This window comes from Rhododendron vialii, chromosome 12a (assembly GCF_030253575.1).
Source record: "Rhododendron vialii isolate Sample 1 chromosome 12a, ASM3025357v1".
Classification (NCBI taxonomy): Eukaryota; Viridiplantae; Streptophyta; class Magnoliopsida; order Ericales; family Ericaceae; genus Rhododendron; species Rhododendron vialii.
In genome coordinates, this window is record NC_080568.1 from 4,712,929 (window position 1) to 4,727,244 (window position 14,316).

Below are 14,316 nucleotides of genomic sequence, written 5' to 3' on the forward strand. Positions count from 1 at the left end.
GACGTGAATAGAGTCTACCTTTGAATGAAACGGAGTGACGATTAAGTGTGATGCCCATAAGGTAACCTGGACATTCCTGGCCGCTGGAATTAAAAAAATTCATCTTGTAAAGCAGGCTGGCTATAGATGTTTTCATGCCTAGTACAAATACCAAGAGTCAGCAACTTTTTGGTTGTTAAAAAAAGAAGAAGCAACCTTTTGTTGATGATGGTAATGTCCTAGGCTAATTTATGTTGTTTTCTCTTGCTGTAAATTGGTTTTTTCCATTGCTATCGATGCAGTTATTACCTTCTTATCAATGGAAATGAAAAAATTTCAAATTCGAACCTCTTGCATTGCTAGATTCACCGACAAATACACCATTTTCACACTTTCTCTTGACAACCAAAATAGCAGTATTCAGTTTTGTTCACTATTCTCCTAAACTGTATTAGGAACTCACATGATGCTGGCACAAGATTGGGGGATATGAAATGGAGAAAAGGACGCGCGCTCTTGTGCTCGCACACACAAATTCAATCAAATATGCAGTATTACTCGGGTCATCAAAGTTATGCTACCCCAATAGCCACTATAGGGGCTGCTTTGGAGTTGCTCGATCACAGGGTCTCTCTCTTCACGCATAGTTGAAGCCATGGGTTTTTGTCTCACTCTGAAGTTGGCCACGGACTGAAATTTTCCCGCGGTTCATAGCGGAAGGTGACATGCTGCAAGTTGTCCAAGCTCCTGATGGGTGACAAAACACATTCGGATTGTGATTCTATTATTCCGAATCGTCTCAAATTAGCGTTCTGGCTTTTTCGTTTTTCTCTTTTTCCCATATCAAACGTGAGTGTAACAGTAAAAAGAAAAAAAAGTATGAAGCTCAACAAACTTGAAAATAATGCTACAAACCCATTCACATGGACGGGTACAAACAATGCTTAACCCATATAATGATTGGATCAGAGATAGGATCAGCACTAATCATGAAAAAAACAATGTTAATCCTTGTCCGTGATTCAATTTATCCATCCACTGTCAAAAAGAACCTTTTTTGTTTTTTTTACATTTTCACAGTCAAGGATAAAGGTTAAAATGCTGAAAGGCAATCTGGTCTTGTCACACTCATTAGCGGATATCCATGCCTTGCACGCGAATCTTTGACAAAACATATGACTTGAGGGTAATTTGGGAAAGAAAAAAAACGAGCTTCTTTTCATCATTTAAATTACCTACCACTAACAAACTGTAATATTCAAGATTTGGTATGCTCTTGATTGACTTCTAGTTTTCTGTTTTCTGTTTCAGACCCCACTCCCGACTTCATTTCCCTTGTGCACAAAGGTTTGATCACTATATATGGATAATTGATTATTAATAGAGTAATGTTACAGATACGAACGAGAGTGCGCAGAATCAGACTGTCCGATGCACGTGGGTCTCACAGGGTAGATGTGCTAGACTCGTACAATTGGGACGATTCCGGACACATCAAATAAGGTATCAGGTCACTTGTATAGTTGTATCCATTTGTCGCTCGTACCTCTGTTATTTTGCGAATTTCACATGCACTATCACACACAAGATACTCTTTTCCGTTAGAATCTTTTGCACGATCCTGTAGCTGAAATTGTTGAAGAGTGACATTATCGGTACATGTAATTCGAACTCAATTTTGAGAATGCCCTATAGAGTTTTGCAAAAAGCAACTTTCAAAATGGATTACCAACTAGTGAAAATAAATAATGGTTGGGTTCGTGTAGTATTTCCTTTGAGGCACATGATTAGCTTCAACTATTCCCTTCGTTTCCATGGTAAAGGGAAAAAATTAATATACTGAATTCTCAATCTTTGTGTTCTTTTGAACTAAACCTAAACTTATCTTAAAATTAGTCTTTCTTTTTTTCTTATTTGATTTTTTTTCGCATTTGTTAACATACTCTTCATTTTTTAATGTCTCTAACCTACTCTATAACTTATACTACAGCCTTTCTCCACTTTAATTGTCATATTTTTATTCTCTATTTTTACGCTATTATAGTCTTTTAAAAAAGTCATCATGGCCTTTTATTATTGCTTATAATTTCAAAAAGTGATTATGGTAAAAGGACTAAAATAGTAACCTCGTAAAGTTGTTTGCTCGGAACCTCCTAGCTAGTAAAATTAATTTACCCATTATTTTTGAACAAGGACGTCTATTGGGACAATACAAAGTGGTAAAAGGAACGAGTTCAATTTGGTTCTCCCTTGCTTTATTCACCATCGCGAGGGTGTGCTCATACCAAGTCATGCTTCGATGATCGAAACCGTTCATTGTAATCAGATTAATTGCTAAGAGACTGTGCAAAGGGTGTGCTCATACCTTTTTTTTTTTTTTTAAATTCTTGACTCAATAATTGGATTTGTAGATGAGCTAATTGTAGTATGGCCCCTAACGCAACAATCTAAATATTATGAATGATTCTGATCATCAAATTGGAACCTTGAATAAGTATAACCTCGTCAAAGGCGAACAAAACGAAAGCTAACAAAATTACTCTCAAAAGGGGCCACGAATATAGCCCAGACGGAGTATATAAAAATGTGGTCCAAGAGAATCAATCAAGCCAGGTGAAGCAAGAGAAGAGACCAACACCAGGCCCCACAAGCTGAATGAACAGAAATATGGTTGTAGTGTTTACCAAAGTTGGGTGTTAATGTGTTGGATCCATCTTTGGAAAAAGATGAGAGGGACTTTTTGGGAAGATGATCAATTTTGCCAGATCATTGGAAGGTGGAGATGTCCCTTTGAACGTGAATGATACCACTCAAGAAAGCCTGGAAACTTACACACCAGCAGTACTACCAACATATAGAAATCTATTGTGGTGGTGGTGTGTGTACATATGCATGAACCTACTACACGTACAAAATTTTAAGAGCTATATCGTAGGGCAGAGGATCGGTAGACGAGTTGGCAAAGCAGCTGAACATAAGCGTTCGCTATTTCTCGTGCGGTAAAGGAAACGAACTCTCTTGCACCGGTCGTCTTGCGAATTAAATGGGGGTGTGAGGATGACTATGTTGTGCTCGGATTCTTAGGGTCGGGAATTTCGCAATGCTAGCATTTGATCGTGCGACCAGATTCTTACTTGAATATTTGGATCCGAATGAGTGTATTCCACCTGAAGTGGTTTTTTTGCTGGAAAAAGATGTAAATGGTTGATTTGTTTCTAATGAGAATTCCCGTTATCGTGTCAAAAAAAAAAAAAAAATGAGCGCCGTATTTGATTACAGTATTGCGAGGAGAATAAGTGACGCTCCTACTTGTTCTGTAGAATTTGTTAATTAGGATCGCTTTGTCAAACTTTTCCTCGACTTTTTGACTGTTAGTCTCTTAATTTTTACTAGTTTGAGTCAAACTTTCACATCCTATTTTTTGTCTCGACAATAGGAATCGACAAAGTATAAAACATAAATTAAAATAAAAGAAAATTATATAGAACGAACAAAAAGACTAATCCAAAGTTCATATTCACGTACAATCCTTCAGGGATATGTTCCGCAAAGCTAAAAGTTGTAGACTACAATTTTTTTATTTTAGAAAAATTTTATGTACTCTGACTTTTTGGGTTTTTTTTTTTTGGTTGATATTTTCAAAAACACATGTGTAAAAGTCATAATTTTTTACTTTTATGATTTTTTTTGCCAAGACGAAGTATAATGATACATATTAGTGCGCAAAACTAACAAAGGTTAAAAAAATTAAATAATGACAAAACAAAAAAATTGTAGTATACGACTTTTAGGCTAGCGAAAACATGATCTAAATACTCTCTCCGTTCCTATTCTTTAGTTCCTTTTAGGGATTCCAAGGGAACAAAATCATTAAACTTTCAAAAACTTATTTTTCTCATTTACCTTTTCTTACTTTTTTATACTACAAATTTAAAAAATGGAAGGGTAAAAGAGAAAATCTATTATGTATTACCCATTTAGTTTCGAAGTGGAACAATCTTCTCGAAAAAAAAAAGTGCTAATTGAGATCAAAGAACGGAGACGGAGGGAATACCGGCATTTAAGTAAGAGAGTGGGGGAGAGAAAGAGGGTCCAAAAGAAATTAGAAAAAGGAGAATTAAAGGGGCCCCACGTGTCGATTGGTTACCCCATTAGGTAACACGGACATGGACCGGTACAGCGTGCGGATGGTGCCTTATCATAGGGTAGTGGACGCCAATCCAAACACCACCACTTCATTCCACCCACCAATTACCACCCTCGGTTTGTCCTCTAAATACCGAAACCGCCACTCCGAGTTCCTTTTCAAAAAGAGATCCGGGCTATGGGTGCATATGAGCTTGTATATACCATGTACATATCAGCTTGATTCGAACGGTCCATTATTTTTAAAACATTTTTTATGGAGTTCTGTAAAAAATCGGCTCAATCTGGTATCGATTAGGATTTTTTTCTAAATTTGTTGGGGCGAAACTACTTAACTGCTCTGTTTCGCCTCTACAAATTCAAAAAAATTTCTTATCAATATCAGGTTGAACTGATTTTTTTTACAGAGCTCCATAAAAGAATGTTTTAAAAATAATGAGCGGATCGAATCATCTTTGTAGGACCCGAGGTGGGCCCCACAAAACTCATATGTACATGGTATGTACATTGCATATGTACACGTAGCAGTACTCCTTCCTGTAGTGCAACTTGCATGGCACAATCGTGTTTTCAAGATCCGGACTTGGAAGAGTTTATTTTAAATTTGAACCATTGAAAACACTTGTGGACGGCTTGAATGTGCCCCGCAGAGTGCAATATAGGAAGTGCACCGTAGAATTTCTGATTCCCGTCAAAAGGGATAGCTGTAAATCAAGGCAATTCTTAGTTCAAAATTTGACAACCTCTTGAGGTTAGGAAGTAAAAAGAGAAATTTTTTTGAATCCCATAGTCTCAGCGTGGATGATTTGTCTTTGACCGGACGGGAAGAAGAATAGTCGAGGTGCACGTAAATTGGCCCAGACACGCTTGACCGTTGAAAAAAAAACTAAAAACTGAATCTGACCCGAGTTGGTCCTTCTTTCTCTTTTGATCGGACACTTGTTGGACCTTGGGTAGACATTGATTGAGCCAATAGAGAAACTGGGTAATATTCTCTGTGTGGCCATGCCCAATTTTATCCTACATTAAGGTCGACAATCCTTTTGGAGCTGTTCTTCTCATAGCCCACTTCTGTTTCCACTATTGGTTTGTACCATTGGCATCACTAGCCAATAGAAAGATTCTTTGTCAATTTCCGATTGACCGAAAGAAGAAGAAGAAAGATTCTTTAATTTGTCTTATAATCTGGTGTCTATATCAGTTTAGGCATATTCAAAACACGACAAAAATTCACGACCCTAAAAAATCGCATATTGGCAAAGACCCTCAAGTGCCAAGTGGGTGCATTTTCCTCACTTAGACTTGTGGTCACGTATCCTTCAATATGGCATGCGCTCATTCTTTCAATCCTCGCTCTGCCATCGCACTTTTAGTATTCACTCTCGCAAATTTAAATAGATTTGAATGCTCAACATGATCGCACTCTTGCTCCACACCCGCATTATGTGACTTAGACCTCACTCACTCGTAGTTTTCTTCTTCTTTCATACTAGCTAGAAATGGCATGGACCCTCTCTCCCTGACCATGGACCTCATGCTTATAGATGGTGTCATACATACAGCATTCCAGTAATTTTGGGGAAGCCCAAGGACAGATGCAATTCATTTGAAATAAATAAAAACACAATTATAAAAACATTCCTCTCTTTTTTTTTATAATCGAACGTTCAGACCAACTTGCGCGCATCTCGATTAAAATAATAGTCCTCTTTGTTTCCTAATCGCTTTTACCTCCTACCACCCAACTTTTTATATCCTTTCTTGTACCCATACATACACAACTACAGAAAACATACATCTATATTATATGAAGCTAGCATAGTGTGCAAAACCTTTTTTCAATAAACTTTTTGTAAAGAATTTTAAGTGATTTCCTTTTTTTAAGTGTTGTGGGCTGTACTAAAGGGAATAGAGCGGCGTAGGATGATGAGTATACCGAATGTTTGACTAAAATAATCCGGGCTAACGTTTTATAGTATATAGTAATGGAAATGGATCCTTTTGGATTCTCGTTTTAGACTGGATCGGACAATTCAAATCTCGATCCCGTAGCTCAATAATCTATGATCTAGAGACTTGTTGCTAGTCTCTTATCATTGAGAGCGTTTGTTATGGAGATAAAGAGATATATCATCAAGATTTGGACCATCCGGTTCAGTTCGAACGAGGACCGGAGAGGATCGGAGCCCTTTATATATAGGGATGAATGAATGTAAGAATTGCAATGGCAATGATGAGTGAGTAGGGACACAAGTGGGCGCAGGATAAGCACGTGGGCGTCGCCTTTCTCCAATTGCCTTGCACGCTGGCATAGAGTCTGATATGCTAACGAACTAAAAAAAGCTCCTCTCTCTCTCTCTCTCCCCCTCTCTCTCAGAAACGTCACAGTGTTGATTCTCCGGCGAGATTTTCCGGCGAATGATTTGCAGCTTGTGATAATATTCCCAAGTCAAGGTCTAGTCCTTTTTCTTGTTCCTTTTTTCTTTCTAAATGTTATATGTTTGATTTTCTTCGGTGGGTATATGGATGATGTTGATGGGATTAAGTTTGTTTGCATGTCTAGAGTTAGACTGAGGTAACATTTACGTACCGTGATTTTAATCACAAAATATTTTTGTATACGGTATATTCATCGATATATGACCATATCACCGACACCGACAAAAAATTTCTGATGTGGAATTTGCATAGTTTGGTCTTCCGGGTATATGACCATATCACCGATATTTGACACGAAGTTCTGATGTCGCTAAACAGGGAATTCGCAGAGTTTGATCTTCCGGGTATACTTCATTCTGAAGACATAGGCATATAAATTTCACAAAACAGTTTTATTTTATTTTATTGGAGACTCTCTCTCTCTCTCTCTCTCTCTCTCTCTCTCTCTCTCTCTCTCTCTCTCTCTCTCTCTCTCTCTCTCTCTCTCTCTCTCTCCAAGAAATCCTGTCACTCTCTCAACTGCTAAAGGCCCACTCTCTGTTGGGTGGATGTCTGTTTGGAGTGATTTCCAATCGTATTTGGTCTGCTGAGAAAAAAAACCGAGTTATATAAAACATGAAATGAAGGTTCATAATTTCTAGTCTTGAAGAAGAGGAGGGAAAAGAAAGACGAACATGAAGTTTATGAAACTCGGATCGCGGCCGGATACTTTCTACACCACTGAAGCAGTGAGGTAAGAACCTACAAAATAAATGAGGATTGTTTCACTGCAACTATCATTGATGAGAAAATCTTATTTGCGGAGCTTTCCATGAAGAAGGTTTTATGGAGTTAAATCGCGCGCACCCGTCCAAAGTGTATTGGACGATCCGGATTTTAAACAAACTTTTCCAGGGAAGAATTTAGATTGCCGAATGGACGGCTATGATTTGGCGCCTCCGCAAATGACTTATTCACAACTGCTCCGTGAATAAGTATATCTCATCATTGATATATGCATACATTTGATAGGACATGGAGTAAGTTTTTTTCGTGGTTGCTAATGCAGGGCAGTCTCCTCGGAAGTGTCCAGTGATCTCATAGTTCAGGTCCAGGGAAGTAGATATTTGCTTCACAAGGTAAACCTTTTGCAAAATTTTCAACTTTTTTGACACAAAATCTCTCAAGCGCTCCAAAATTTGATCTAAGTTATGGGTTTTTGTCAAGCAGTTTCCCCTGCTCTCCAAGTGCTTGCTTCTCCAAAGACTTTGCTCCGAAACCCCCGAAACCAAACACCACCAGATAGTCCAGCTCCCGGATTTTCCTGGTGGCATTGAGGCGTTCGAATTGTGTGCAAAGTTTTGCTATGGCATCACGATTACCCTCTCTGCTCACAACATTGTGTCGGCCAGATGCGCGGCCGAATACCTCCAGATGACAGATGAAGCAGAAAAGGGAAACTTGATATACAAAATTGAAGTTTTCTTCAATTCTTGCATACTTAACGGGTGGAGGGACTCAATTGTGACCCTCCAAGGTACTAAATCCTTGCCATCTTGGTCAGAGGAGCTTGGCATCACAAGCAGATGCATTGAGGCGATTGCATCAAAAGTGCTAGCCAACCCGTCAAGGGTAAACTTGTCAAATAGTTGTTCGCGGAGGGGTAGGGATGACATTTCGTGGTGTAACGGATCGGAGAGCCAACGACATGATAAGCACGTAACCAAAGGGTGGTGGGCTGAAGATATAGCAGAATTAGGCATAGACCTGTACTGGAGAACCATGATAGCCATCAAATCTGTTGGAAAGCCGCCTTCGAATCTCATAGGAGAGGCATTGCGAATATACGCATCCCGATGGCTACCTAACATATCAAAAGACTCGAATAATGCCAACCGAATGGAGTCAGACTCGGACTCAGCTGGGAAGATAAATTCAAAGCATAGGCTGCTTTTGGAAACAATAACAAGCTTACTTCCACCGGAGAAAGGCGCCGTTTCTTGTAGCTTCTTGCTTAAACTCTTGAAAGCAGCCAATATACTCAATGCATCGAACTCTTCGAAGATGGAATTGGCAAGGAGGGTTGGGATTCAACTAGAGGAAGCAAAAGTGAGTGATTTGTTGATTCCCTCCCTATCGAGCGACATGGTTTACGATGTTGAAATGGTTTTGAACATATTAGAGCAATTCATGTTGCAAGGGCAGAGTCCCCCAACTAGTCCTGTGAGAGCTAAGGGCGGGTTCGAGAGAAGGAGGAGGTCTCGATCCGAGGAGAAGGTGGATTCGGAGTTTCAGGAGAGCAGGAGGTCTTCTTCGGCGTCTCATAGCTCGAAAATCAAGGTGGCAAAACTTGTGGATGGTTTTCTTCAAGAGATAGCACATGATAGGAATTTGCCAATGTCAAAGTTCATTGCAGTAGCAGAAGCTGTACCAGAATTTGCAAGGCTTGATCATGATGATCTATACAGGGCAATTGACATTTATCTCAAGGTAAAAAAACTTCTTACATTACAAGTATTTTGCCGTTTTTACTTTTGAATAAGCGTGTTCTTAGACTAGCTTACGTGCACCTAGATGAATTTCGGGCCCCCGAAGTTATGACCGGACAAACTTTCAGTGACCCAAAGGGTGACCTTACTTAATGATGTTCTTCATGGGTTTTCTGAGTTTGTTAGTTTAATGTCCTAGATTTCAAAATCACGACAACTGCTATTGAAATCATGGGACATATTTCTGGGGTCATAAACTATGGGTCACCATCATTTTTAGTAGATAACCAACCGCCCTAACCTTCCTCCAATCCTGTCATATTCAGTGTCCGTTTGTAATTTAATTTTTTTGGTTCGACGGCTAAGTTGTCCAGGCTATCTTACTCGCACCTCGACTAATCCCAACCTCAATCCGGTCAAAGGCAAGGCCATCCACATCAGGATTAGAAGATTCGGTGGAAATTATTTTCTTAAGGCCAAAGCCCAAGAATCAAACCCTGATCAATTGTATGGAGAACAAACTCACCAACCAACCGGACTAACCTTTGGGGCTGTCTATTGTAACTTTGTAAATAAGGAATTGAGGTTTAGCCTCATGAAGGTCTTTAACTATGTACTTGGCTTTAACACATTTCATTGCTCGACTTTTACTTGGTTGAGTGGTTCCCTACTTCAGAAAACTCAGAAATCTGGTGATCGTAGCTCTTCAAACTTGAAAATATGCAGATACAAGATAGTATGGTTTAATCACACGACTCGTTTTCTTGGCATTTTCTTGGTACCTAACAATGCTAAATTCTTGTACCCCAAAATTTAGGCACACCCGGATCTCAACAAAAGCGAAAGAAAGAACTTGTGCCGAATTCTAGACTGCAAAAAGTTGTCGATGGAAGCCTGCACGCATGCAGCTCAAAACGAGCGACTCCCGTTGAGGGTGGTGGTGCAAGTCCTCTTCTTTGAGCAAGCCAGGGCTACAACATCCGGTGGCCGAGTGACCGACATCCCTAGCAACATCAGGGCACTTCTTACGTCAAACGGTGACCCAAGAAGGCCAATGACTGCATCATTTAGCACCAATGCCACTGGTCCAGCCGAGGACCAGTGGAGCATTTCAGGGCAAAAATCGCCCACGTCGAGGATTTCTACTCTGAGGATGAAGCTGGCGGAAGACGACGATTTGGATGAGAGTTTCGCGGATAGGATCGGGAGTTCGTCGAGAGCTAAGGCTAGTAATTGCTTGCTCCCCGGTAGGCCAAAAGGGATGTTTAGTAAGTTGTGGCCCATTAGTAGAAGTGCAAGCCAAAGGCATTGACAGAGTTTTTTCTTATTTTCTTGGTGGTGATGAGAAGGGTAAACGGGTAATTTCCTTCAACTTTTTTTTTTTTTTGGGCAACTGTGCATTGTATTCTTAGGGAGGAAAAAAAGGGTCAATGTGAATGGTGTAGTTTGTGTTAATAACAACAAACAAGTATTTTTTTCCCCTTATTTTTAGATATGTGAGAAAAATCTCTCTCGAGGAACCTAATTTTGTGGGAACTGAATAGGAGCCTAGGTTGTATTATTTGTCCCAAGAGTTGGGGCCAGAATTCTTGTTTTTGTCTGTAAATCTGTGTTGTCACCTGACTTTATTTGTTTGGTTTTACAGCTCACTGAATGACACAAATACAGTTGAAATACACCCATCTTATTAAAAAAAATTCTTGGACTCATGGTGCCATGGGAATACTGTGTCCTCAAATATTGGGTTCTCAGTCATATGATTGTTATATTCTCGATGCATTCGAATCTTGAGTCATAATCGTGTCGGCATGTCACCGGGCTAGGCAAGCTATGGCTCAACGTGGGCTTGTTCACAGGGCTAGGCAAGGCATGAAACAACAAGTGCTGGACACCGGGCTAGGCACGGCACGACGCGACACGGCAAGTGCTTGTAATCGTGGCACATAGCATAATGCCTTCCCAACCCGGTGATCAGCACACGTCGTTTCATGACAAGCATGTGTCGTGCAAGGCCTTTCCTTCGCCAGTTAATGAGCCAGGCCTTAACTTACAATAAAGTAGCAGTCCACAAATGTATGAGCTTATCAATCTGCATCACATCCTCCCCTTTTCAGATCCATAAGAGGTTCAAAAGATGCAGTGATTATGTTGTAAAATCTTCGGGAGAGACAAGTATCAAATAATGGATTGTTGCGAAATTAATTGGGCGATCTCTCAGGGGAAGAGCAAGACAACCAGTAAGGGATTCCATATATGGCATAGCGATGACCTTCCTCCGTCTTGTCAATACCATGAGCAAGTCGATCTCGAAGGGCACTGTGGATTTTGCCTGTTAACTTCGGTGGACACAATCTCACGATTAAATATTACTCTATTATTCGAAACTAAGATCTAAAAATTCCACACATGAAATCAACAACAGAAAAATGAACAGAACACCAATAATCGCGTTCGGCCAGGCCTGGTTAGCGTCTAGCACCTAACCTAATGAAACTGACAAAACAACAAAACTGACAAAACAACACAAGTTATGGAAATCCATTACCCCTAGCCTGCTTGTTTCTATATGATAATGCCATCACTTCAGGCACCAAAACCTGAGATTCATTATCTTTTAGTTTTCGTCTGTACGATTTTCTTTATTACTCTCTTTTAATCAGGTGCTTCTACTTCTTCTTTTTTTCTTTTTTTTTTCTTTTAAAGAAAGACAATCATGTCACATAGCATTTGTCAGGGGAGTCGAATCCTGTCCAATCCTTACCGACCAGTTTCGTCCAGTTTTTTGCATCAAGGCCATCCAAAAGTGTCAAAACTGGTTGGTAAGGACTGGACAGGATCCGTCCCATTTTTCAGGAGGTTGGGAGAGTCAAACTCCCGACATAAACCAAGTCAGTCAATAGGGCTCTTTGCAACTTTAGCTGGCTCATAGGATGTGAGCATGAGGCATTGACTGAGTAAAAGTCATGCCTTGCCTTGCCCTGCCCTGCCTTGCCCGGCGGTGGCCAGCACATGTTATGCCATGCCTTGCCTAGACAAGCGACAAGCACATGTTGTTTCACAAGTGTTTCATTCATTTTCTCGAGCAACTCTGTTCAGGTGCGGTATATGGTTACGCGTAGCATCTTGTTATCCATAATACCATGTTATATCTAAGCAACGCGAAACTGTAAAAACAAACTAATACTGTAATAAAGAAAGAGATTTAGCAAAGCCACAACAAACACATCATCCATCAATAGTACAAAGTATTACTGAGCCTCAACTGTGTTTCCAGTATTGGTAGTTTCAGCAGCACTCATATTAGCCTTGGAACGGGAGTCTTTGAGCGATCTCGAGTCGGTGCTCTTGGTCCGCTGGAGAGCCGGTGGTACCCGGTGGAGCCTGCACCGGAACGACCCTGCGTGGGTCGTTGGAGAGCACAGGCAGTTGTTGGTCTTTGCATTACTCCCCTGCCTCGTGAGCCCGGTTGCGGATGTTGGCGAGTTCATCCTCAGCTCCGGCGGAACCTCTACTTTAGCATAAATGTTGGTTATATGATCTTCATTGATCTCCATAGTGCTTCTCTTGCTTGTGTACTTTTATCCCTGTAATCATCCAATGCTTCCACAATTCCAGAGGCACAATTTAGTACCCTCTCACATTAGAAATACATCTATCTAAACAAAAGGGAGAAGCCTATGATACTCTACTTCTATCAATATTTTGCGAAAAAAAATCATCGGATGATTCCTAACCAATACCGAATAGTTTCACAACTAGCCAAAATAAATCGGAACATACCCGTGCTTACTGTACAAATCCATTCGTAACTAGCCATAAAACATCACAACTGAGCTTTCGGATTTCGATTTTTTTTTGTCAGCTTATTTAAATTTGGTTATTTTCCCATAAGCGGGTGCGAAAATTACAGCAATCAAGTTAACAAAAAAATTGAGGGGAAAGGGGGTTTTAAAAAAAAAAATAAAATCTTGTAATCTGCAAAAAAATGAAAAACATGTAAAATCTCTCGTTGTTTACCTTTGGGAGGATGGTGCAGGAGTGGCATGAGACTAGGAAGACTTGCTCAGGGAATCCACACTATGGCTTTTAAATAAAAAAAAGGAGATGTGGGGATATAGAGATGGAAAATTGGATTTGGGCAAAGAAAAGTGATGGGGCATGCACAGTGCAATTTAGTTGGCCGTGCACTATCAATAGAAAGCCGTAAATGTAGAATCCCACCTATACGGTAAAGTTTTCTCGTTTCACAAGTAAAGTTCTTGGAGTTCCTCGCTCAATACTACTGCTACTTTAGCTTCTCTAGTTGTTTGGTGAAACTAAACATACTCTTTAGCGTCTAGAACACGAGAGGAAACCGTTACTTCTGCCCAATATTTGTCCAATAACGTCCCCCGAACTGCCTGGCCCCAAAATATTTGGCTAAGCAAGCATAAGAAAACAAATAAATACTTGTCTTCTATGAGATCGCATGTTCAAATCCAACGAATGCTACGTACTCCAAACTTTGATACCACTGAAGAATTTACTTGGTCGTTAACTTTAAAAATCCGAAATTAATCGAAGTATGTGTAAGCTTATTCTGATATCCCAGGGATAAGAGAAAAAAAAAAAAAAAAAAAAACCGTGTCCCACCAACATCGACTAGTCCATCACTTTTGGTTATGGTTTCAACCACTCCAAAACTTTTCTTCATCACTTGCTCTTTATGGAGACCACTTTTGAGGTCCCCCTTTCCTCATCGTCATCATGATATACATTATTCTCGTGCGTGTCTCAATTAGCCTATCACATCCCAACACATTTGCCCCCATTTTACTATTATACCCTCCTGTGGGGTCACTTTCACAACTTTGATTAAGGATGTAAATCTTTTGTATTTTTTTTAAATTCATTAAATCTAATTTACTCTATTCTAGTGATTTGAGGAGGGGATGAGTGCGTACGAGAATTGAATTATGTCCATGTGTATGGGAGTATAAGGGAGACATCAACTACACTCTACTTGCAAATCTTTCGTAATTGGAAAATGGAAAAAATGTTCGCCATTGCTGAGGAGGACAGCGGATAACGAGTAAAAAATGGCTGGATTAATTAAAAATAATTATTATTAGTAATAGAAGGGAAAGGTGGAAGGAAAGGAAGCCATAATTGAAAAATGACCGGCAAAAGAAGAAAAAAAATTGATTGGGCCATTGTATTGTTCAATGTGGACTGATGAATTTCAATTTATGGTATTGGGCCTTGTGTTTGAATGCATGGGCTCAAGTGGAGTCCAGCCCAGAAA

The 14,316-nt window shown here is 39.9% G+C and overlaps 2 protein-coding genes across 3 annotated transcripts; one reads left to right on the forward strand and one right to left on the reverse strand.

Annotated features, from left to right (window-relative positions):
* The first annotated feature begins 6,331 nt into the window (after nt 1-6,331).
* Nucleotides 6,332-10,649, forward strand: LOC131312143 (BTB/POZ domain-containing protein At1g67900-like). Of its 2 annotated transcripts, XM_058339903.1 has the most exons (5): nt 6,332-6,579; nt 6,883-7,297; nt 7,613-7,682; nt 7,774-9,033; nt 9,850-10,649. In XM_058339903.1, exons 2-5 carry the CDS (start codon nt 7,239-7,241, stop codon nt 10,342-10,344), a joined length of 1,884 nt encoding a protein of 627 aa, XP_058195886.1. In that variant the 5' UTR covers nt 6,332-6,579; nt 6,883-7,238; the 3' UTR covers nt 10,345-10,649. The 2 variants fall into 2 exon arrangements, with proteins under 2 accessions (XP_058195886.1, XP_058195887.1); XM_058339904.1 differs by having other exon boundaries at nt 6,332-7,297.
* Nucleotides 10,650-12,197: 1,548 nt separating this feature from the next.
* On the reverse strand, nt 12,198-13,092 carry LOC131310901 (uncharacterized). Its single transcript, XM_058338160.1, has one exon. It carries the CDS (start codon nt 12,584-12,586, stop codon nt 12,281-12,283), a length of 306 nt encoding a protein of 101 aa, XP_058194143.1. The 5' UTR covers nt 12,587-13,092; the 3' UTR covers nt 12,198-12,280.
* Between the last annotated feature and the right edge of the window lie 1,224 nt (nt 13,093-14,316).

What these genes read in the sequence shown, in the direction of transcription:
- LOC131312143 (XM_058339904.1), top strand. Translation starts at nt 7,239, where the DNA reads ATGAAGTTTATGAAACTCGGATCGCGGCCGGATACTTTCTACACCACT. An exon ending in GTAGATATTTGCTTCACAAG is followed by an intron (nt 7,683 to 7,773) that starts GTAAACCTTTTG and finishes TTTGTCAAGCAG; the next exon opens with TTTCCCCTGCTCTCCAAGTG. An exon ending in CAATTGACATTTATCTCAAG is followed by an intron (nt 9,034 to 9,849) that starts GTAAAAAAACTT and finishes CCCAAAATTTAG; the next exon opens with GCACACCCGGATCTCAACAA.
- LOC131310901 (XM_058338160.1), bottom strand. Translation starts at nt 12,586, where the DNA reads ATGGAGATCAATGAAGATCATATAACCAACATTTATGCTAAAGTAGAG.